Source organism: Lygodium microphyllum, chromosome 30, assembly GCF_053477565.2.
Source record: "Lygodium microphyllum isolate KBCC chromosome 30, Lygodium_microphyllum_v1.1.10, whole genome shotgun sequence".
Lineage (NCBI taxonomy): Eukaryota > Viridiplantae > Streptophyta > Polypodiopsida > Schizaeales > Lygodiaceae > Lygodium > Lygodium microphyllum.
In genome coordinates this window covers 85,661,892-85,688,053 of record NC_141164.1, presented here as the reverse complement: position 1 = coordinate 85,688,053, position 26,162 = coordinate 85,661,892, and the positions used below count along the sequence as shown (strand labels likewise).

The window sequence follows — 26,162 nt, the reverse complement described above, 5'->3', positions numbered from 1 at the left end:
GGTCCAACTCATGCAAAAGAGGAGTTGATCAAAATTTTCAAACTTAATATATACCATTGGCAAGGGATCTTCTGCAAGAGTGATGCTCAATAGAGGTGTTATGGAGACTATTTTACCTTCCAAATTTGTTAGGAAAGGGTTCCCTCTAAGCCCTTTATACTTTTCCCTTTAAACATATTTGATTCTAACGTTGTTATCCCATCTCACAACAAATGGTGAGGTGATTGGCTTGCCCCTCCTCTCTCAGCAACAATTAGTAGGCCAAGCCTTCATAGATTATACATTCATGTTAATAGGGACAATATTCGCAAAGCCATGGACACATAAGAGCCATTTTCTTTGACTTCATTGTTGCACATTAACGCTAATAACTTACCTCTCTTAAGTTTTACAATAGGACATATTGACATTAGGTAGTATTATGAGACACTTGAAAATTTGTGGACATGCAAGACTTGGCCAACCAATTTCTTGATTGGCTTTCAATTCGGTGTCGACAAATGTCTAGTAGAAATCACATGCATGGCCTTTTCATGCGTGCCTAAAGGTTTCTTAGACAATTATGTTTCCCATTATTTTCTATTACTTGCCCTTACTGCCCTGGTTCAAGACTAGCTTGTATAAATTACTATTGTGGAAAACGAACTCTACATACTCAAGCATCACTTGGATCATGTATATACACATAAAGTAACTCAGGAAGCCATTTAAGATGTGGAAACACACATTATAAACTCTTGACGATATTTATTACATGTCATGTGTTTTTGGGTTACCATCATCCAATTCTTCCTAGAAGACACAGGCAATTTGCATGGCAACACTCAAATTCTAGCCTCATGGTGGCATGTACCTAATGGTGATCAACCTGCACACCTAAAATCCTTCTTGTTGTTGAGTTGTTGTTCATTCCTAGATAGTGTTGCTTAAGAAGAGCTTTCTTGGCATCCACACAATAACCAATCGCAAGCCAATCCATGTCAACTAAAACTTTGGCTCCAAAATAATTTCTTGGTATGCAAAACAACAAAGCTCACCTCAAGTTAGAGAAGATGGTGAAACTTGACATGGCCTACTGTTGATGCATTGGATCATATCTAGAATCTTTGGAGTTGTTCCACACAATGCAAATGGGTTTTCATCTACCTAGATGCTACCATGATTTTTAGGTAACATATTCAGAAACTTTGCTTGTTTAGCAACCCTTTTTCCACAAACTTGGAAATCCTTGGTGAAATTGGAAAATTAAGATGAAGTTGACCTTACATTGAGCATGTGCAAATCAAATATATGATTTTCGATGGTCATTTCCTCGGGTTGATGCAAGAACAGAGGTTGGTGGAAATCCATGATAATGGTGAGTGCCCCCCCACTTGATGCTACCCTCTCAAGATGCAACATTACCAATGGATCGTGTCTTTCAAATCACAACTAAGGACACCACTCACCATAGGTTTTTGGCTTTGCCCAATAGCAAGATAGATATGGTTTCCATTGTCGAGTTCAAAATTTGATTTTTGGCAACATCATCCATCCACAAATTTCGGTTTTGGCAAACCCAAACTGACAAGATCTATGTAACCCCACATGCAACAATTGCTTCACATTTTACATTTTTTGGATTGTCGAGCATAAGTGGACCATCCAGACTGCATCCATGTTTTTCGATGCACAATCGTATTGGCATTTGATATGCCTCCATTGGCAATTGAGAGCCACCAAGTATGCCGATTCTCTTAACAAGGATGGTCTAGCTTTTTGCCCCACAAATTTGACATTTCAGGAGAAGACATGAGGATATAGAGCTTGCACTGATGATATGCTAATAATAGCCTTGATAAGTAGCATGTCACTCTTAGAAATTTTGCAAAAACATGGTTTGGCCCATACACTATGAGTCATGTACATGACAATGCTACCTACTCTCTTTGTGAGCTTGATGATACAAAGTAAAGGTTCCTATAAGTGAGAAGAGAATCAAGTTGTTTAAAAAAAGGAATCAAGTACCTATTATGAAGGAGAAGAACTAAATAGTGAGCATGTTCATGAAACCCTAAAAGATGGAAAGATAATAAATATGAAAAGCCCAAATATGTTGAAGTTTAAAAGAGATGGTACATAACGAAGGATGTGCAGGTTTAGAGGGGGTGAATGTTGTATGTCTTTGAGGATAGACATTAAAATACAAATATGACTTAAGTGAAGGGACTAGACACGTGGTAGATTACAGTACCCATCTTATATGCATGTATAAAGAGTGAAAAGACCAAAGGGCACTGTGTAAACATGTCTTCGTGGAGTTTAGGACTAGGAGTGAAGTAGAGAAGAAAACAAGAGTATGCTATAAATTATGAGGAAAGGAAAACAAGAGAAGAACAAAGAGCAAGGATACACCAATTTTTTTCAAACTACATGCTACTTGCTTCTTGTTTGCCATTTACATGTCATATTGGTTATACTTTGGGCTAATTACTGTAGGCTATGAATATGGCTACTTTGGAAAAAAATAGAACAAATCTCTACAGAATTTTGGGCTGATCTTTGTGGCTAGAAATAAGATATTTCAACACTCTCTTACAGCACTCGCTATCATAAATATCTCTTCTTTGGTGAGAGCATGATCGTGTGCTTTTTGGCTAAAATCAAAAGGTTTTGGAGATCTGCTTTTGGGTTGAAGATGGGCATACTTCATGGATTCTTTGAATATGATTAGTACTAATCTACGGAGGTTGAGAATAGGGAATTGCTAGCTGATTTACAGTAGTGCATTGGTATCCTATTTCTTACTACTATTACACATGCTTTGTTGCCTTGAAACAACAAACATAGGTAGTTTGTTTTGAATCCTCTTTAAACTAGTGTCGTTATGCATTGAAAGAATGAGGTGTTGAGATTGAAATAAGAAAAGTTTGCTACCCTAATACAAAAAAATATAGGACAACACTATTTTTATACACTTTCATCACTGATATATATACTTGTTTGATTTTGAATCAAGTGATCTAGAGGACTGAACTAACGTTTCCATGGGTCCTTACTATCATGAATGAAAGCCTAATATGAGGATTAAGAAAGGGTTCTAAAGAAGTCAAGTACAAGGTTTTTCTATTTATAGGTTGGTTATGTATTGAACTATTATTACGAATGATTAAACATGTTTTTGAACCATAGATGCTATGTATATTATCCAAATCAATGCATGAAGAGATGAATATAGTTGGATTTTCATTGTGCATAAATTTTCAAAATTGATGTTTATACAATTATATGATCCATATTTGGTTCAGAAGCAAAAACTTATGCATTATGAGGCATCTATAGATCGGATTTAAGTATACAAGTCTCCTTATGTGTCTAAATCTTGAAACCCTTTTTCTTTCTCTTTATCTCTCATAAGTGAAAGCTTCTCTCCCTACCTTGAACTCTTCTTACATGAGTCCCTACGACTTCTGGTCATAGATGAAAAATCCCCCAACATCGTGTCTCCACATCAGGTGGCCCATGCAAGTAGCAAATGTCTCCCTTGAATACATGGGCGGTTAGGCACATGTGCCTTTACCCCCAACAACCTCCCACTTAAAGGAAAATGTATCCCTAGTAAGAAGAGAACAAGGAAAAAGTGACAAAGAATAACTATGCATAAAGTATAATGGATAAGGAAAGAGATCATCTCATCAAACCCCCATCAGCTTCCTAAGGAAGGCAAAACACTTCGCTTAGAGACTTTTAGTAAGCAAATCTGCAAGATTTTGGTTAGTTGATATCTTTACAAGCTCGATGGACTTGTCCTCGACAACCTCTCAAATAAAGTGGTAACGCATCTTAGAATTCTTTGCCTTTGCATGGAAAACCCAATTATTGGCCGATTCAATAGCACTCATAGAATCTGAATGTAGTGTATGGACCACATTAGTAATACGAAGGTCTACCACTAGACCATCAAACTAGAGAGCCTCCTTGCAACCCTCAATGGTGGCTGCAACATATTCTGTTTTTGTAGTGGATAGTGTCATTGATTGGCTTTCAACTCGGTGTGGACAAATGTCTAGTAGAAATCACATGCATGGCCTTTTCATGCGTGCCTGAAGGTTTCTTAGACAATTATGTTTCCCATTATTTTCTATTGCTTGCCCTTACCGCCCTGGTTCAAGACTAACTTGTATGAATTACTATTGTGGAAAACGAACTCTACATTCTCAAGCATCACTTGGATCATATATATACACATAAAGTAACTTGAGAAGCCATTTAAGATGTGGAAACACACATGATAAACCCTTAATGATCTTTATTACATGTCATGTATTTTTGGGTTACCATCATCCAATTCTTCCTAGAAGATAGGGGCAATTCACATGGCAACACTCAAATTCTAGCCTTATGGTGGCATGTACCTAATGGTGATGAACCTGCACGCCTAAAATCCTTCTTGTTGTTGAGTTGTTGTTCATTCCTAGAGAGTGTTGCTTAAGAAGAGCTTTCTTGGCATCCACACACTAACCAATTGCAAGCCAATCCATGTCAACTAAAATTTTGGCTCCAAAATAATTTCTTGGTATGTAAAACAACAAAGCTCACCTCAAGTTAGAGAAGATGGAGAAACTTGACATGGCCTACTGTTGATGCATTGGATCATATCTAGAATCTTTGGAGTTGTTCCACACAATGAGAGTAGTTTTTCATCTCCCTAGATGCTATTATGATTTTTAGGTAACAATTTCAAAAACTTTGCTTGTTTAGCAACCCTTTTTCCACAAACTTGGAAATCCTTTGTGAAATTGAAAAATTAAGATGAAGTTGAGCTTACACCGAGCATGTGCAAATCAAATATATCATTTTCCATGGTCATTTCCTTGGGTTGATGCAAGAACAGAGGTTGGTGGAAATCCATGATAATGGATAGTGGCCCCCCACTTGATGCTACCCTCTCAAGATGCAACATTGCCAATGGATCATGTCTTTCAAATCACAACTAAGGAGACCACTCACCATAGGTTTCTGGCTTTGCCCAATAGCAAGATAGATATGGTTTCCAGTGTCGAGTTCAAAATTTGATTTTTGGCAACATCATCCATCCACATTTTGGTTTTGGCAAACCCAAATTGACAAGATCTGTGTAACCCCACATGCAACAGTTGCCTCACATTCTACATTTTTTGGATTGTGGGGCATAAGTGGACCATCCTGATTGCATCCATGTTTTTTTTATGCACAATCATATTGGCATTTGAAAAGCCTCCATTGGCAATTGAGAGCCACCAAGTATGCGGACTCTCTTAGCAAGGATGGTCTAGGTTCTTGCATTGTATCGTGTCTTTAATGACCCTATCTAACATCCAATAGTCATGTGACTTTTTTACATCACAACTCATACTTTACATACTACACTTATCTATCACGCACAATGACAAGGGAGGGAGGGAGGCAAGGAGGGAGTTATATTAATGTGGACAAGAGGACAAATAGACCTATTAGATAAAAATAGATCCGTTTGAATTCAAGAAACTCGTGTTTGCTGAGTACAACCAACACATCTCAAAAGAACATCTAGCTAGGAAACTCGAGATGAACCGTTACCAATAAGACCTAATTCTTTTGGATATCAACTAATGAGAGCTCTCACTAAAGATTTCTAACTTTACCTAATTATACAATACATACAATTTCTACTATCTACAATTGGTGTTCGGATCTCAAGAGCACCATGCACCCAAGAGATTGGGTTTTGACAAACCCAAGCTAACAAGTTCAAGCTGCCACATGCACTAGAGGACTGACATATTTTATACCTTTTGGGTTGTGGGCATTACTAAACTCCAAAATGTCTTCTCTTTTTATTCCCATGCACCCCATTCGAAAAACCAAGTTAAAAAGTTCCAAGCTAACACATGCACTAGTAGCCTCACATATATTATGGTTTTTAACATGTGGGCTAAATTGGACTCCAAATACATTCTTTTGATTAATTCCCAGATCACTGGCCATTTGAGAAGTCTCGTTCATTGGCATTTCAACACCATCAAATATGTGGATCTTCTTACCAAGGATTATCCAACTCCCTAGCATGTTATCTCTATAAGCATCCTATCCAACACCCGATAATCATGTGACTTAATACTCTACATACTTCACAACTAATAGAATCAACATAGTGCACTTTTTTGTGATTAACAATTGCCTATTATGGAAAAAAAAAAGGTGTAATAATGCAAGAGAACATGACAATCTATGAGATAAAGACAAACACACTTGGAACTGAGAGGCTATCATAACTGCAAGTACAATAGACACAACAAAAAGATCATCTAGCTAGGAAGCTAGAGATTGCACATTACCAATGACTCCTTCCATATCGCAACTATTAGTCATCAATTGGGTTTTGGCAAACCAAATTTGGCAAGACCGATGGAACCACAAGCACTAGTAGCCTTGTATTTTAAATATGAGCTTTGGGGCTGAGTACAATGGGACTTTGAAATGCATTTATTTTATTCCCATGTAGAATCGTTTTGACCATTTGATTAAGTCTTATTGGCAATCAAGCATTGGCCTTCTTACCATGGATATTCTAGCCCCCTAGAAGCTGACAAGGTTTTCTTCTTTACACTAACCCTTTCTGGCATCCAAAAAGTCGTGCGACTCCCGGTACTTTTGTACTTCATAACTCATACAATCACCCATTACACATGCAATTGCATTGATGTCTACAAGAGGACAAGTTGATCTATGAGACAAAAACCCAGAAAAATAGATACATTTGGAACCCAAGTAACTATCATGTTTTCCAAGGAGAATACAACAAACACAATTCAAAATCAAATCTAAGTAGGAAGCAACAAATTGCTACGATAAATTGAAATTTAAAAATATAACACATCTGTCAATATGCGAACACTAAATGAGCACGGAACAGATATGACGAGCTATAGAAGTAAGAAGGGATGAATGTGTGAAATGAAAACAATGATTTTGCATCACAAACAATTGTAAAGTCACAAGGATCAAGAGCCTTACTAGCAACAGCCCAACACAAAAATGCTTAAAAAGTAGAGAGACTAGAACACAAATATCAAATTGTCAAAAGTACACTTAAACTACCAAAGCCTGAAGTTTAGATTGTTTAACATCAAAAAGTGAGCCTTAATGCTCAAAACATTTATCACAAATCATCAAAAAATCACCCCAATTCAAGCTTTTGCCAATAAACATAAATCATGTTTTCAGATGGACAAGGTGCTGGTCAGAGCACCCTAACTTGCAAGTGGCTCATTAAGAGAGAGACTCGCAAGTTGATCAATTGCAGCACTACCACCTTGGGCCATCCGCAACACCTCCAATGCTTCATCAACCTTCGCCTTCAATGCCTCTGGTGACTCAATAAGATGTAGTACTTCTGTCTGATCCATTTCGAGGAGCATACCAGTGACTTTGCCCGCATGATCATGTTCTAATCGATCTACAAGAGGATACAACTGTTCACCAAGCATCTGTATGACATTCAAAAACCCCTCAATGCTAGATAATTCTGCAAAACACTGAAAACAAAATGTAATAGGTGAGACGAGAGTAAAATGTTACCACTCGCTGCTGTTCTGGAGAAGCAGATGCAAGTGCAGATGCAAGTGCAGGCATCATAAGCCCTACATTGGATGTATTCCCAGCACTCATTTCAAGGGAATTGAGCCCTTGTAAAGGTGCATCAGGCATGGTTCTTGAGAACTGGGAATATCGCATGGAGCGGTTGCCACTCCTGGGAAACACCTGCTGAAAACAAACCTTAGAAAACAGCTCAGAAGTAAATTGCACACGAACACTAACCACAGCTAAGGCACTTCATATTGTACGTGTTGTGGTGGGGGCTGTTGCTGTTGAGTCTGGAAAGGACCACCAGCTCCCCTCCTATTTCCCACACGTTGACCTTGAAGACCGGGCCTTTGCACAACTGGCATAAAATAGTTTGGCACACCATGTGATTGAGGCCTCATTCCAGGTACCAAAGGCTGCTGGTAACCAAACCCATTTGGATGAGAACCAAATCCATTTGCCTGTAACAAAAAACAGCTAAATTTTTTTAAAAAAACAACCACATCTCTACCCCATAGGAAACTTATCTATGTCCAAATGTTTTCTACAACTTAGGACCCCAGATATTGAAGTTAAAACATATGACTACCCAAAATGCCAGCACAGAAGCACCTTCTGGAAAAGGAACAGTAGATGTAACCTCTACCAACATACTTCAGAACCATTACAAAGAAGCCAGACTGTACGGGGCAATCTCAAACTGACAAGAAAACATCGAGTATCACACTTTTATAATATTCTAGCCACAGTCAACAAACATCATTCAAAGTTAAAGAAAAAGCAGTCAGTCCATAACATGAGCTTTGACTGTGTGCACTATGTTGACCCACTGATTAACTCCAGGTTACACTCCTGTATTATGGATTCAAATTCCCACTATGGTATAGTCATCATGATAGTCACTCCACACAATTAGAAATGCAAAGGGTTAACTGAAAAACTTAGGAAGCCAGCAATGTTGCTTGCCAAACTCATACTTAATTCTACCTGCGAAGGCATCAAACCAGGTGCTGGCTGCCCGTAAAACAGCTGTTGGCCAATGCCAGGAGCACCGGGATGGTAGATGGGTGGTGGATTAACTGGTATGGAACCGGGGTTAGGAGCAATGTTCCGCATCTGCGCAAACTGAGCCTGATATAGGAAAACAGACAACACTTTATTGCCCAGGTCACGATCTACCACAACCATTAGCCAAATGATATTATACAATGAACCAGCAAAATGGAAAATACAATGGTTTGCAAGACAACCCAGAAATTAAGACAAGGAAGAGAAGATCTGACCTGCAGTATTGCTCTTCTCTCCTCCTTCCTTTGGGCCACAGCAACGTAAAGCGGTTTACTTCCCACCATCTTCCCATTCATGTCATTAACCTGCAAAGTTTAAAGGCAAAGTTTTCAAGTTATCAATTATATGCAATCACCAACCTTACTGAGACACTGCAGGCAGAAAGCATTGATTACCCACCCATTGCAATGCAACAAGATGCATATAACAGAACTCAACCATATACTTCTCAAAAACTGGCACAAGCATAAGACTTTAGATAGGGTGTTTACCGCTCGCATGGCTTCTTCAGGTAATGAGAAAGTGACAAACCCAGAACCCATGCTTTGACCATTAGGAGATTTCATCACCTACAACAGATTTTTGTGACAGGATTAATGCACTCAAGGCACACAACTCGGTGATAGAAGATTTAGTACAGCAGACCTTTACCTTGCATGAAGTGACAGTACCATACACCAAGAACAAATCCCTCAATTTCTCATCATCAATAATATCATCCAGGTTTTTCAGGTACAGATTTATACCCTGGAATTTTTCTTCTTTCTCTTTACGTGTCTGCTCAAACTTTGCTTTCAACTCTGCTTCCCGCTCAGATTTTTTCTGGGCTCTGCCTACATACCATTCCTTATCATGGATTATTTTGCCATTCATGCTTTCAACTGCTTTGGCAGCATCATCAGCATTTTCAAAGTTAACAAACCCAAAACACTTTGATCTTCCATCTGCATCCCGCATTACAACAGCACTACTAATGGGTCCAAATACTTCAAAAGCCTTCCGAAATTCTTCATCTGAAGTTGCTTCTGAAAGATTTTTGACATACACGTTGTTGAACTTAGTTCCAGCATTTGCCAGGTCTCTCTCTTGCTTCCTGACAAAAGGCGCAACAAAAACTTGCTTGTCATGTAAGAGCATGCCATTTACTTTCTCTATGGCAATTTGAGCAGCCTCTTCCTTCTCAAACTGGACAAATCCATAGCCCTTGGAATTTCCTGCTTCATCCGTGACGACTCGACATGAGAGAATAGGGCCAAAAGCAATAAATGTATCATACAATGACTTGCTGTCAATACTTTTGTCCAGATTCTGAAAACATGAAGCACTTATTAATGGATCAGTCAATGTCAACACAATAATCAAATACCCCCAGAAAACTCTTACCTTGATAAAAATGTTGGCAGCCCCACTCTTGCGAACACTAGGATCACGATGAGAGTACATTATACGAATGGCCTTACCCTTCACAAGAGTAAAATTCAACAATTCCAGGGCTTGTGAAGCTGCAAGTGCATACCATCCATCCTGAGATTTCTAATTAACCCACACTTTATGAACTACATCACCTGTTTCATATGCCTATTCTTCCCTAAAAAGGCTGAAGCCATAAAAATAACAGATTGAAAAACACATTGACAACCAAGAAACCAAGTTGCCGCAACAAGAATAAACAAAGTCTTCAATAATATAGTACCTTCCTGGTGAGTACCATAGTTCACATATGCATAGCCTAACGATTTCTTTGTCATCAAATCACGGCAAATACGAATGGAGACCACCTGTCCTATTTGATTAAAAATCTCATAAAGCTCTGATTCAGAGACTTCTTGATCAAGGTCTCCAACATACAACGAAGTTGGGGTATACTGGCTAGGACTAGGAACTGAGGCAGCCATGTTGGGAGCTGTTTGAGTTTGCACAACTTGAGCCATTGCTGCAGAAACCTACAAAATTTCAAATTTGTTAGCTTGAAAGGAAAAAGGTGATCTTTTAAAAAGCTAGCACATCACATCACAAGCCCATGGGAAGGAACACTACAATTTACAAGAGCATCATAGATGCCACAGAACCATGCATTGTACGGTTTAGCTACTTATCCCATTAACAACACATAATAACAATAAAATTACAGAGTGTCTTGATCCAAGCAAATAAATATGAATCTATGGACTATTCCTCATATGCAGAGGCATGCTGTCAATTAACACAGCCAAGTTATATGCCCATTGGAATAAAATGACTAAAGCTGGATGTATAGCAGTATGGTGATCTCCTGTAATCATCTGCACATGTGGGCAGGGTCACAATCCCATTAAGCACCTCAAACATGCACATTATGGAACCCCATGCATGGACAGCAGACTCTCCCAATCGTTAATGATGCATAAATTAGGTCAGCCAGTAAAATGCCTAAAATGCTTGATAACCCAAATAGGAAGGATGGCAGCTCGCTCTCTCTCTCTCTCTCTCTCTCTCTCTCTCTCTCTCTCTCTCTCTCTCTCTCTCTCTCTCTCTCTCTCTCTCTCTCTCTCTCTAAAGACTACAAATTATCCTCAAGTGCAGTACTCCGAATGACTGCTTGAACTGTTATTCTAATCTGATCCGCTAGGGTTCTGTAACTAGCTTAACATTTGATATGCACTTTCTGAAATTCCAGTAGAGGAAAACCACTGGATGTTAGCATTGTACGTATCCTGATTGTAGAGCTCACAGGCAGAAGGCATTTCTCACCTGAGAGTCAAGTCCATTCAATGCTGGCCAACCTGATTTCTGGAGCATTTTATGCAGCCCACCTGATCATTTATTTGTATTAATTTGGCCTATTTATAGGCTTCTCTTCTCAACTTATTATTCAGTCATACATGCACACTCCACTTCCTGTTGGAGAGAGGAAGACTGTAGCACTCTGCTGGTTGCCCACATCCCATGCCTTTGTAGACTCTCTTGAGCCTTGGTATATGGATTTTTCAGAGTGATGCAATGTGGAAGCATATGACTGGACTGAAAGAAAACAATGAACATGCCAGCAGCAGGGGGGGTGGGGAGGGGAAGAGACAGAGAGAGGAGAATGCTCAAGACTGCAGAGAATGAATGTTGAATACAAAAGGCAAAATATGTACAACGTGTTGTGTGCATATGAGCAGTCAGACATCTCTCACCCTACACAAAACTTAAGTGACTATGACCGAGGCAACCCCCAACCAAACCAAGGGGAAAATTGGTTTGAAGGCTTGCCGGTTACTATGAACAGCAAGATGTATTGAAGATTGAAGGAGATCAAGTTGGATCTCAGTGTACATCAACCCATAGTTTTTTCATGCATTTTTCATATGCATACACATAAGGGTATGAAAGTATGAAAAAAGCATGTTTCACCTATACTATTTGAACCATACATGACCTGACAATTTAGCATACTTATCTACTAGTATACATTTAATTCACCACATTTTCCCATGACACATACACATTGTAAGACAAACATTACAATGTGAGAACTTCATAAAATTTGAACCATACATGAACATTTAACACACTTTTCTACTAGTATACATTCAATTAACCACATTTTCCCATGATATATACACATTTTGAAGCACACGTTACAATGTGAAAACTTGACAAAACAATACTGATTCTCAAATACATTTGTAGACATCAGATTCAAAGGACAAAGGAAAAATTAACCTGAAACAGTTTGATTCTGTGCACTTTGGACTGTTTTTGAAAAAAGTTGACAAGATATTGTTATGGATAACATACTTTCATACTTTTCATACATTTGCAAAGTATGTGATCTGAAACATACTAGGACCGATAGAACCAGTATCTTATGAATAACATACTCCAATTTTTTCAAACATTTGCTTGCTCAAACATACGCATATAAAAAAACCATGCTTCAACCTTTAGCAACACACGTTAAAGAAATATTGGAAGGGGCACTAGTTTTGGGGCCAACCAGGTGTCCAATGTCTACGATTAAGTGGTAACATTTATATTTTCAATATATGTGAATTTTAGTGCTTGCTATAATTAGTGCTTAATCGGGTTATTCGCCACCCTATCTAAGCAAGAAGGCTTGTTTCACTCCCCTTGTTCTTTTATTTATGTTATTGGATCTGTTTGTATTGTTTTTGTAAAGGCTGGTTCAGGAGGTCAACTTGAGATTTGTGGAAAGGAGGCAAATACCAAACAAGCCCACCATGTTGGACTGAGGATTATCTACAGTCACGACAACAATCTACATCACAGTAAAGTGAGGAGCAACCACTTGCTTCTCAACATCCACCCACTTTCAATCCAAAGAGTTTCATTTGTAGGTGGTGCTAAATCACTAAATTTAGGGTTTTCATTAACCCATAATTAAGTCTCTATAAACCAGCCCGAAAAATGCTGCTTATTATTATTATTATTATTATTATTATTATTATTACCACCACCACTTTTCAGCTGTGTTTTAGATGCCGCCAGCTGTGCATGTCACTCAGCAGTCTGCCTTCATCAGATACCCTGTGTTTGCAACTGATTCAGACCATCCAGCACCTAGCGACCATCCTCCAGATATCACCTAATGTCTACAACGCTGAGTTTGCTGCTTAGATGTCTTCGACACCTGCTGCAATCTATGCATTTAACATCTTGGCAGGCCACCCTGCTGGCGTCAAGCCTTCTATTTCTGTTTCAATCAACTGTGACGATCAGCACTCAGCCACACCTGCACATTCACCACTCCAAGCTGTCACTCATGACTCAACTGCCCCCATCATTCTGACATCACCAGAAACTCCTGCTGCATTTCTACAATCCGTTCAAGGGACAACCATGGGAGTGCGCAACGGAAGAGGAAACACAAACACAAAGAGAGAGAAAGAGAAGGGAAGAGAAAAACTGCAATGAAAGAAGAGAATGGAACTCTAAAAGAAAGCTGAATACAATGAAGATTGATCAGTCCCTGCACACAACCCAAGCCATCAATGAGGGCACCAAATCAGGCTAATGAGGCTGATGACGGATGGTAGCATCGGAAGACAAAGGAATGACCTAGATGTCAAGAGCACACTGAAAACCTGCAAGACAGCAAGACAGAATGACCAGCCAACTGTGGGGGCTGGATATAAATAGCCAAAAACAGCTCAATCTGGCCAACCTGCTCCTACAGGAGACATGAATGCTGGCTAACTGAATAAAATAATCAAAAATATGCTGATTGCCAATAAATGATGAAGTCCCCCATCCTTACCAGTAAACACAATCCAAATGCACTAAAAAAGAAATGCAAAAGCCAGGAACTAACCAACCAGTGTGAACACACCTAAAACCAACTCGAAAAGAAATGAGCGCTCTAGAAAGACCTGCCTCCTTTGTCAAAACACATGATAGACCGAATGTCAGAGTTCGTAATATCCCCATCTGACTCAGAATGAGGCTCATAGGTAGGAGATGACTATGCGAAGCTTTCTATCTTATCCTATGAAGTTCCAAATTATTCCTTCTGCCTTATCCAATGAAGTTCAAAAATTATTCACCAATGGATACAAAATGGATGAAAGGAAGTAGACTTAGCATATTCACTTAAGGTATTGCATCTTTATCCCGGAGGCTTTGGATATAGGCAATCAATGAAAGCACTCAAACAAGTGTAGCAGAGGCAACATCTAGAGTATTACCTGATACTCAAGAGGTGGGCTCTTCCACTTTCTTGTCACTAGCAAAGAGAAACTATTAGCCTGCCTTTATTTTGTCAATCTGTAAACTCCCGGTTGTGAGCCGAGAGCCTGACACGGGCATTTGGAGCTGTGATTGTGTTCTCTTCTCAATTTGTGTGCATTTCAGTGTTGTCAGTTGTGCTGCCTTGCCGGATGATTTTCAGCCCCTAGAGTTCTTGCGATTTCTCCCAAACAGCCCAAGTGCCACATCAGCATTTTTTCAGCTGCACTAAATGCAGTCGGATTGCATTTAATGCAGCCAGCTGCAATAGTCGGCCAGTTTTGTCAATATCTTGCTGTCTATAGCAATGCCAATCAATGGGCAAATCACGTCATTCTCTATCTGGCAGGTGCTCCATCAAGTGGCTAGAGTCTTCTCCATCTCCATTATGGACAGCCAGCTGCACACTCTCCATCTCCATCTCTATAACTGTCTCTGTCAATGTATCACATGTCCTATCATCATTATTCAGCCTGATCTAGTGCCCTCACCAATGCCTTGGGCTGCATGCAAGGACTGATTAATCCTCATTGTACTCAACTTTCTTCTTTGTTCATTGCAGATCATTCTTCTCCTCCTGCTTTCTCTTCTCCTCTCCTTTTCTCTCCATGTTCGTGATTCTCTTCCGTTGTGCATTGTTACATGGTATCACTGCCAACACGAGGACACAAATTTTCCAGCCAAAGAGGAAACCACACTGCTACTAAAAACTCAAATTTCACTATGTTGTTCATTGTGTTGCGAGTGTGTTGCAGCTCAAGGAGTGAGCAGGTGAGTGAGAGTGACAGAGAGAGAGAGTACGATACAATTTGGGTGTACCAACAATGTGTTGGTACACAAAGAATAAAATGTATTTATACTTAGGGCACATAAGGGTGCATTCACATGTACAATTAAATACTGAATAAAAGCGCCTTTACACCCCAACAACCTCCCACTTAAAGGTCCGAAGTGAACCTCTAACCAACTCCCACTAGTCGTATGCAATGCTCATGTTGAGCCTTGATTAGACTTTTAGTGAGAACATCTGCAAGGTTGTCCTTTGTTTTGATCTTGATCAATGTGATTAGACCACCTTCAAGAATCTGTTTGATAAAGTGATATCACACATCTATATGCTTTGTGCGTGAATGATACATGGCATTCTTAGCCAGATACATAGCACTCTAGCTATCACATCCCAACACTAGAGTATGCCGAGATTCTCTACAAGTCTGCTCAACCATATAGCTTCCTTAGAAGCTTCAATAGCTGATATGTATTCAGCTTCAGTAGTACTCAATGCTACAATGTTCTGCAACCTGGAACACCAAGAAATGGCCCTACCACCAACTGTAAAGACATACCCGCTAGTGGACCTGCGAGTGTCCAAGTCACCTGCCATGTCTGCATCACACCCTGCCCATAGCAAATACACTTTCTTTGTGTACCCTTTAGGTATCGAAGAATACACTTGACAACTTCCCAATGTGGTTTGCCAGGATTTGACATAAACCTGCTGACAACTCCCATTGCATGAGCAATGTCTGAACGAGTAGCAACCATAGCATGCATAAGAGAGCCACAAGCCGATGCATAAGGGACTCCCTTCATAGCATTGGCTTCCACGTCATCTTTTGGGTTGTTGGCTTTATTAAGCTTAAGGTATGGAGGTAAGGGCACCGCAAAAGGCTTAGCTTCAACCATGTTAAATCCGTTTAGTATCTTTTCAATGTACTTTTCTTGAGATAAGAACAACAATTTCTATGTTCTATCCCTGTGAATCCTCATGCCCAATATATGCTATGCATTCCCTAAATCTTTCATGGAGAAAGCTGATTTCAGCTGATCTTTGAGAGCATCCACGCTAGTCTTTTTTTTCCCAGCTAACAACATATCATCCACATACAAAACAAGTATGATGGGGCTGCCATCTGTATCTTTTTTCATGTACAAACAATGATCTGCATGGCTGCGTGTAAACCCATGAGAGAGCATTAAAGTGTCAAACTTTTGCTTGCTTCAGCCCATACAAACTTCATTTTAGTTTACACACCAACTGCTCTTTTCCAGGAACTACAAAGCCCTCGCACTGTTTCATATAGATTCGGTTGTGATGCTTTTGTGCATGTTAGAGATGAGCTGAGGAACAAACTTGACCCAAAATCCACCAAAGGCATTTTATGGGCTATGGTGATGAGGGTGAATTTGGCTATAGAGTGTGGTTACCTTAGTCCAAGAAAATTGTTCGCGGCCGTAATGTTGTGTTTAATGAGACAAAGTTGCTAAAAAGAACTTTAGCCTTTGATGAAGACATGAAAAATGTCAAATTTTAGAATTTGCAGCCACCTATTACTTCAGATGATGAGCCTTATGGTGTTGTACCATAGGCTGAAACTGATGACCAGCCAATTATTTTTGAGCGAGATGATGATGGACAGTAAATAGAAGCACAAGGAGGTCATGGACAACAAGATAGACTTGCTGATTATGGAAATGTAGGTGCTGATAATGAAAATGAAGGTTCTGTACAGCATGAACAACATGTTGAAAATGGCTTACAACAGCCAATAAATGCTGAAAATAACATACCTCCATATGTAGACCCAATTCTTGAAAATGTAGATCATTGGGCACGCAGGTCTACAAGCTTAAGAAGGCAGCCACATAGGTCTAATCCCTCTTTGTACTATGTGATACTTACAGATGAGGGTGAGCCTCTTACATATAAAGAGGCCAAGTCGTGCAAATTCAGCAGTAAGTGGAAGCTAGCTAGGTAGGAAGAGATTAAATCTCTGTACGCTAACGATACTTGGGATCTTGTGTCTTTGCCCAAAGGAAGAAAACCTCTTCCAAACAAATGGGTTTACAAAGGCCGATTTGCCAAACCAAACCTCCTCAAGTATGCCATTATTTAAGGACTTGTTTGGAGAGCGGTTGCAAATGTGAACAGCGGTTTTAAGTGCCTCTCCCCAAAATTCACGAGGGAGATTAGCAGCGGACAGCATGCACCGCACTCTTTCACATAAAGTCCTATTGTATCTTTCAGCCACCCCCATTATCAATTCTCAAGCATTTCATCTTTCTACCTATTTAAGTGGTCACAAATGTATGAAAAGTTTTAAAAATAGCAAACACTTCACTTTTCTTTTTCAACAAATAAATCCAAATCTTCCTAGAACAATCATCAATAAAAGAGAGAAAATATGCAATACCATCCAATGATTTCACGGGCATACTACATACATCAGAATGCACTAAGTCCAAGACATTGGACTTACGAGAGACACCAGAGTAAAAGGAATTTTTCATTTGCTTTTCAAATTGACAGTCATTACAAAAGTCGAGTTTAGGGCCTTTTCCATCAACCCTCTTCAAAGAGGTAAGGACATCAAGTCCTTTCTAGCTCATATAGCCTAATCTCTTATGCCACAACTCCAAATGACAACCAATTTCGGCAACTGCAAGAAACTTGTCATTCAAAGCTTTACAGTGCAAACAATACAAAGTGCCCTTCTTGGTTCCTTTTGCAATCAACATATAACCCTTTTTCAATTTCCACAAACCACCACCAAACAATGTAGTGTAACCATGTAAGTCAAGCTGACCAATAGATAGTAAACTCTTCTTGATACCATGTGTCATGAGGACATGTATTTTTGAAACCTTAATTAACATATGGATTGATTTTTGATCACATGATTAAGTAAATGTTGCACATGTGAGATGCAATTGGGGTTAAAGTAAATTTACGAGTCCGCGACCCAAAGAAATCATGGGATGTCAAAGGCAAAAGTTACTATAAGTTATGTCACACAGATACTTGGTGGTACCTGGTGCCAGTTGCTGGCCTAGGTCGTCCATTTGGTCATAAGTGTCAGTTGGTGACACTAAAGAAGTGGCGTTTAATGGTAGCTAACACCAATCAGATGGTCAAAGATGACCCAAAGACACTTGGGAATGGAAGTTGCCTAGCCAATTTAATTATTAGCCAACCAGATTATTTTTCAGGACACCGAAATAATTATTAGATTAATTTTCAATATTTAATTATGAAAATGCTGAAAAAACCATTTGAAAATGCTGCCACTTGTCAAAAATGCCCATACAAGACTGAAAAACGTCTTTAGAGGCTGGAAGCATTTATATAAATTCAGCCTACAAGAGAGAGAAAGAGGAGGCTACCAGTCTGATTTGCAGCCATAGGAGAATCTTCTGAGGCTGCCAAGGGCAGGAGAAGACCAATCAACAATAGGAGACAGCATCTACAAGCTGTTGAGACAGGACAACAGCAGTAAATGACTGAAAATTGATCAAATGCAGTTGCTGCCCTAACACAACAGCTTGTAGATACAAAGAACTGAAAAAAATCAGTCATTTACTACTGTTGCCCTGTCTCAATAGCCTGTAGATGCTGTCTCCTGCTGTTGATTGGTCTTCTCCTGCACCTTGGCAGTCTCAGAAGGTCCTCCAATGGCTGCAAATCAGACCAACAACCTCCCCTCCCTCTCTCTTGCAGGTTGGCTCATACACCATTATCAAAGAAAATCAATACATGTTGATCCCTAATTTTGCCCCATGCTCTACACCACTCAGTAGCATCATCATTGGGCTGATCACTAACAACATCAAGCACCAAACCCATTGATGTTTTAGGCTTCTTTCCTTTAGAATCTCCCTAATTTTCTAATTTTCCAGCTTGTTGCCTATTGGGACAATCCCTCGCAATGTGACCCTCTAGTTCACAAATAAAACATTTATTTGCAGCCATCAATTCCTTACGTTGTGCCAAAGTTTTCAAGATCTTTCTTTGTTCTTTTGGCCTCTTTTCAAGCGGATTTTCAAATCTGCCCCTTTTCTCAGCCTTAAACAACTTTTTATTCGGCTTCTCCCCACTCTCTAGGAAGCCCGAATCCTTCCCGCGCAGCAAAGCATCGGCTGTAGCAGCAGTCTCTATAAACTAAGACATGCTAGACACGGTGGATTTAATACAGAAATCCCTGATTCCTTTGGGCAGCCCACAAACATATTTTTCAACTTGCTCATGAAGGGGTACGGGGCAATAAGAAGTAATAGATAGCAATACATCCCAAAACTTCTTATTATATTGCTCCAAATTCTTACATTCCTTGGCATCCAGCTTATTCCAAGCTATCATGATGTCCACCTCAAAGGTACTTGTCAACCAATTCGATGCAAATATTCCATGTTGACGGTGCTCTACCTTGCATCAAAAGAGTGGACCACCACTATAATGCATTCCCTTTCAAGAAAGTGGCTGCCTTTCGAATCTTTGAGGACTCCGTGAAGTTCCCCCCTTAATAGGCTGCATCAAACTACTGAATGAAAGTCAAAGCTTTCAACCTATCTTGTACACTGCTGAAGGACTCAAACTTCACTCCTTTTCCACCCTCATCATAGTCTTTTGCTGCCCCTTTGGGTGTCAAGTTGTCATACACTGGCTGTTGCAAAAAGGGTGCATTTGCTGAATTTACATCAAAACCAACGCCAAACGGAGCATTTGCATGACCAACATTCATTCCTTGAGCCCCATAAGCATTCGGGGGTGCAGATACAGTACCAAACATGCTACTTTGTGCCCCAGGCATCAAGCCAATGCCACCATACATAGGGTCTTGCATATTTTCAATCATAGCCGAATACATTGGGCCTAGCACTCCATGCATTGGTTGCTGCATACCATAGGGATTTGTGCCATACATTTCCATATGCGGTCCTTGTCCAACCATTGCATCCCATGGAATGTTGCGGGTTTTGTCCGCCCGGGGTTTCTCAAGTCCGCCTTACAACGGAAGGTTTACAACCGCGAACCCACTAGGATCAACCTGAAATCTGGGCTCATAGTGGCCAAGGTCTCGTGACAGCATTCTAGCGTCGGGTCCTACACATCCTACTTTACGCAGAGATACCCAAGCTGAAGCTGACCCATACCACACTTGGTTCAAAGAGAATGGAAAAAGACAGGGATGCGCTGCTCAACCTCTCTGCCCATAGGGCATAGTCCCATTCCGGTCCCCTAAAATGGCATGAATCGAGGTCCTATCCTAACAATTTCCAAGGGTCGTCGGTAAAACCTTGTGAGAAGCCTCCCAGTTCTCTGGGACCACCCTGCCATAGGACAAATCCGCCGGGGTTTCGCCCACCACTTGCTTCCCTTAATAGCGTTCTTTAGTTATCTAATTAGGTCCTATCACATTTATGTATGACATTTAAAATCAGCTTCTTTAATTAAGCCTTTTAGAGAACAGGGTTCGTTCACGTAATTTACATGGACAATCTAGTCAATTCTGGTGTTTTAACATCAGTTGAAGTTGGAATAAACCTAGCCATTTTGGTTAACCTATCCACAATCACCCACACAAAGTCATGCCCCCTCTGTGTTTTGGGTAACGCGACAATAAAGTCCATGGAGATACTCTCCCATTTTCCCAAAGGAATCTCTAATGGATGGAGAAGTCCTTCCATTTTCAATCTTTCAGCTTTATTAACTTGGCATTTATTACATTTGACCACATAGTCAAGGATGTCCTTATTCATTCCAAGCCAATAGAACTACCTTTTAATAAGACTATAAGTCTTATTAACTCCTGGATGTCCCGCACTAGGGGTATCATGACACTCAAAGAGTATCTGACGCCTTAGTTCTTCATTTTTCGGGACACATACCCTACCCTTGTAGAGTAAATAACCATTATAAATGGTAAAGTTCTTCCACTTGAACCCGATTTGAGGAACCCCTGATGCTCCATTTCCTTGTTGAACATCCTGAGATGTTTCTTCCTCAATGGAGGCTCTTCCATTTGGATCCCCATTTTTTATTGCTTCCCATATGTTGGAATATGCCGGATCAACCTGGCATTTTCCTTTTAAGGATACAAGTAAATCAGAAGTGAACTGAGTAAAACTCAATTCATTTATGATGGGCATTCTGCTGAGTGCATTAGCCACTATATTGTACTTTCCCTTTCTATACCTTATTTCATAGTCAAACTCTTGGAGAAGTTCGGCCCATCTGGCTTTTAACAATTTAGTGATAACAAAAGATGTGAGGAACAGTTCGGCTTTCCTCCAGATTGTGCCGATCGCATGGGAATAAGATTTGTCGGCCAGAAACACAGGATGAAGATGGGATTAAACACCCCTCCCCCCCGCCAAGTCACGTATGAACTAGTTGTGACCACTATTGTCACTTTAAGGCGGGATTTCGCACGACACGTCTTACACCGTCCGCCTTTACTGGTGGCGACGCCCACGCAGGTTCGAATCCTACCGTCCACCGTCCCTACTAGCAACGCCCACATTAGCCTAGTGCTACTGCTTCGATTTGACGTGGACAGCTGCACAATTGATGAGCACCGTTGCCGACTGGTAACGTGCCAGCTCCAAATTGGCGCACCAGGTAAGTATGGGACCCGACGGCTCCAAGTAGGGACGGAACCCGACGGTGGGGGTAAAACACCAACTCAGCTAGCGAGCCCTCCTCTCCTACCACCGCCTCTCTTGAGGTGGAAGAGAAAACCCGCTGCCCCCTGTCCTATCGCGGCGCGCGATCTGTTGTCGTCACCTCTCAAAGCCAAATCTGATCACCTCCTCTGCCTCCACCAAGCTCCGAATGGCTGCCATTCAGCTTCCACCACCCTCCAACAGCCTTCTCCCTAGTTGCATGGGAAAGTTTTGCCAAGTGGCAACCTTCCTAATGCATTTTCAGCCATTAAATGAATTTTTCAGAATTAATTAATTCTGAAAATTAATTTCAGCCCTTTTGCCCCTGCCCAAAATTAAACATGCCCATCTATAATGAAATTGGCTAGGCCATTTGCAACTTATAGTGGTTCCCAACCTCTGTTGACCCTTAAACTAGTATTAATTAATTAATTAATGCTAGTCCCTAGTGTCACCACTGACACTTAATGGCCAAACAATTGTCTTAGGGTCCAACCCAACACCAATTGACCACCAAAACCCAGTTGGAATAACTTAACACAACTTTTGCCTTTAACACCCACTGCATCCTTGGGGTCCTTGGCCCGTTCCCATGAAATAACTGCCATGTGCATCACATGTGCTAAACAACCTTGCACATTTGATTAGTAACTTAATCAAATGTTACTAGCAAGATTAAAGCATCTCAAAATTTCGCGTCCCCATGACAGAGAGAGAGAGAGAGAGAGAGAGAGAGTGGCCATTGCTTGACACTTGATTGAAGGCAAATTGTGTAACTTCTTGTTGGTGGAGATGGCACCAAGCAGCTCAGCTCAACTCAGCTTGGAAGAGCATGCAGACAATGGAGAGACAGTGTGTGTGCGTTGTTGTTGTTTGGGGGGGGAGGCGCCGTCATTGCTCAACACTTGATTGATAGCAAAGTGTGTAACTCAAAGTACAAAGTACAACCCTTAAACTTTAGGATTGTGTAAGTGGCTTAAGGTGCGGTCACACACAGATGTGTGTTATGTGCAATAAGTGACCAAGCTATGTAGCATAAATACACAAATAAAGAATAATGTGACTGGGAAAAAAAACCTCTCTCACGGAGAGTAAAAAGTGCCCAAGTGTCCTACGTGCGGATCAACAATACTCCTGTGTGAGCGTAGACATGAGTAAAACCCAACAATAAGGCTAAGAAGAGCCAAAGGGGTGCCATGCACCAAGACCGCATCTTCCATGCAAAAAGACAAGCTAAACCAACCTGTTTGTCTAAGTTCAAGGCAAGCAAGAAAGATCCAACAAAGAGGCCAAGGAGAACAACCCAAGTACTTGACTTGGAGATGAGGGCAAAGCGTCTTGGCAAACGAACCAACTGACCCAAGTCCCCGAGGCCCAAGGCAAAGGCAAGAAGAAATAAAGGAGTGGCAGAAGGAGCAACCCAATGGATTGTCTCCCTTAAGGCATGGCATAACATGGCACCAACCGAGCCACCACATCCTGACCCCAACAGCAACATAACTTGGGATTGTGTCTATGAAGCTTGGCATACAAAGCCATACACACAGCCAAATAAAGTTAGGACTAAAGCCTCCACTCCTCAAATGTAATTGAGTAGAGGGTGGATTGGAATAAAAAAGAATTTAAAAACTGAGTCTAAATGATACTAGGTAGACCCTTGCCAACTTGATAGAAAAAGCTGTGTTAAGACCCCCAAGTTGTAGTGTTGCAAACACTGACCAACTTGATAGAAAAGGCTATGTCAAGACCCCACTAATGAGTCAAGTCCTAATCGGGTAAATACTGACCAACTTGATAGAAAAGGCTGTGTCAAGACCCCACTAATGAGTCAAGTCCTACTCAGGCAATTACTAACCAACTTGACAAAATGAGCTATATTAAGATCCCAAAATGAATCAAGAAAACCACCCTTAGATTGTGGAGGACAGTAATCCATTAAGGGGGGATGAGTTAAGGGCTTTGTAGGCATACCATGGCATTGTTGCCAAAAACACCTATACAAAGAGTAGTAGTCACTCAAGCTCTACTTGGGCCGTGCTTCTACATGTGATTTCAAAGGCTCAATGATGAACCCATAAATGTGCAACGTCACAAGGGTGTAATCATGAGATGTGTCTCAATGTTATATCATTTTATATTATGAGTACAAAGGATTCCTTATTGATATATCTTGTGTACCTTTGTGCTGTGCCATTTCTATTCTATGCCTCATGACACGTTATGACTTGAAGTCTCATAAAGGTCTGTCACAACTACAAGAACTTCCCATGAGCCATGACTAATTTAGCATGCATGATATCGACGCCTCAAATTTGATGCTATCAAGTAGGCTTCTCATAAGAAGATGGTGGAGAGACTTCTCAATTTCCCTCCCATTCTCTCTCTTTGCCCTAGCTGCTTGAGGGGCAAGCAAGTAGACAACCCCATCCACAAGTTGCCACTTGTAGGGCTTCTACACCACTAGATTTGGTCCAACCCAACCTATGTGGTCTTATGGGCACGGCCTCCATTGAAAAGGCCAAGCATTTGATGTTGATCGTTGATAACTTCAACCATTATGTGTGGCCTTATTTCCTGGAATATAGAAGCAAGGAGTACTCCAACTGAAACCGGCCTGTTCACTGGGAAGGGCGGTAGTGTACAACCAAAATACATGAATGCTTTCACCCAATTAACAGTCGCCCACTTTACCTGAACTTAAAGACCCAGAATCAAGAAGAAATACAGGAAGCTAGAATGCTCCTGTTGCAACACAAACACCCTGTTGGCCCCTAAGTTAGGCGCCCCTTGCGGTATTTCTTTATTTTTAGAAAGAGAGAAATTACAATGGGCTGTCATTCACCTATTCTGGGTGAAATTTGGCAGCATAACAGTACAATTACTGACCCAAAATAAGCCGACCAGGAGGGGAAACTCTGCCCAAGTCTGAATCTTCTGGTTGGAGTGCAGATTTGACCATTTCAGACTGCTGTAATTACTGGTTCAGACCTGTTCTGAGACCTATTTTCAACTCATATTGTTCCCTGTACTGTTCAGCCCACAGTAAATACTGGTTCAGACCTGTTCTGAAACCTGTTTTCAGCTCATATTGATCTCTGTACTGCCCTGCATCATCAGTGCCAAGTGCCCCTTGATTCTGACATCAATTGGGCTCTGAAATACCCTCTGAACAGTCCAGAATCAGTTCTGGTTTAGTGCTGTTTCAGGCACTTGCTTGGTGAGGTTACCACCCTCACCTGTCCCTGCTGGGACAGCATACAACTGCTCCTGTTCCTGGAGAAAGGAGGCTCTTGCCTCATGCAAAATAAGTATATTCCACACAGTTGTACCTGAATCAAAAGAAAGGCCCTTGATTCTGCAGCATAAAAACTGCACGCCAGCCCTCTTTTGAAGAGGTAAGTGCACACATGTGTGCCAAATGGCAGCACTGTAGGATATTTCCCATTCCAGCCTTCCGGTCTAAAATTCTCCATCTTCGGTGAGAAATTTGACCTCGGCACAGACCAGAAGATTAATCCTCGTGCAAAAACGAAGATAATGACGCAAACAGATTCAGAGGTCCAAAAATAGTAACTCCCTAAATTTTAGGAGTTGCTTCCAATGCATCCCACTAGTCTTCTAACCATCTTTGCAGACTGTGGCTACATCCAGATTTGCAATGTAGCTCAACTTGAAAGTGAATTTCCACTGATGACCCCACATGGACTAATCTCTTGCAGATTTGTCCATCTTCACTTTGAACTAGTCTCTTCCAGGCTAGTTCTTCAACACACTTGTCCATATACACTTTCACGAGTCTCTTCCAGGCTTGTCAATCTACAGTGCCATCAGTCTCTTCCAGACTTGTACTGGACCTTAACTGTCTAGTCATGACTCGCTAGACATTCCTGTCCGTTCCACATACTGGCCATGCAACTCAAGCATTTAGATTTCAAGAGGGATCCTTCCAAAAAGAAAAACCAAATAAAATATGTAATAAAGAAATCAACAAAAAGGTAATAGTTGTCACAGTCTTGTGACATACCTCCCTCTCGAAATCGCAAACGTCCTCGTTTGCATGAATGTCATACATGCTTCTAGCTAACCCAGTGAACTTACACTTGGCAGCACATGTACAACACATACATGCTATTAGTCAACATTGTGAACTGAACACACTGTTAACACATGTATGTTCTAACTGTGAAACATGGCAAACTATCATCATGTGACTCCACATCACTGTTTCCAGATATAGTGGCTAGTACACCACAATGATATCCCCATAGTGGCAGATTCTCATTTGATGACTCCACATCACCCTAACTAGAGATCTAGTGGCCGGTACATCAAATTAATATCCCCACTGAGTCAATTCA

At 40.7% G+C, this 26,162-nt stretch overlaps 1 protein-coding gene across 2 annotated transcripts in view; it reads right to left on the bottom strand.

Moving 5' to 3' along the window:
* Positions 1 to 7,069: 7,069 nt before the first annotated feature.
* Positions 7,070 to 26,162, bottom strand: part of LOC148010070 (polyadenylate-binding protein 2-like) — a 31,588-nt gene continuing 12,495 nt past the window's right edge. Inside the window, exons 2-10 of one of the 2 annotated variants that reach the window (XM_087672427.1) lie at positions 10,346 to 10,595; positions 10,036 to 10,154; positions 9,304 to 9,960; positions 9,144 to 9,221; positions 8,868 to 8,957; positions 8,572 to 8,715; positions 7,845 to 8,045; positions 7,579 to 7,764; positions 7,070 to 7,487 (exon numbers count right to left, since the gene is read on the bottom strand). In XM_087672427.1, coding sequence (XP_087528553.1) covers positions 7,251 to 7,487; positions 7,579 to 7,764; positions 7,845 to 8,045; positions 8,572 to 8,715; positions 8,868 to 8,957; positions 9,144 to 9,221; positions 9,304 to 9,960; positions 10,036 to 10,154; positions 10,346 to 10,583 — 1,950 coding nt within the window. In that variant the 5' untranslated portion in view covers positions 10,584 to 10,595 and the 3' untranslated portion in view covers positions 7,070 to 7,250. The remainder of the gene's footprint in view (positions 7,488 to 7,578; positions 7,765 to 7,844; positions 8,046 to 8,571; positions 8,716 to 8,867; positions 8,958 to 9,143; positions 9,222 to 9,303; positions 9,961 to 10,035; positions 10,155 to 10,345; positions 10,596 to 26,162) is intronic. The other variant, XM_087672428.1, reaches the window with a different exon arrangement.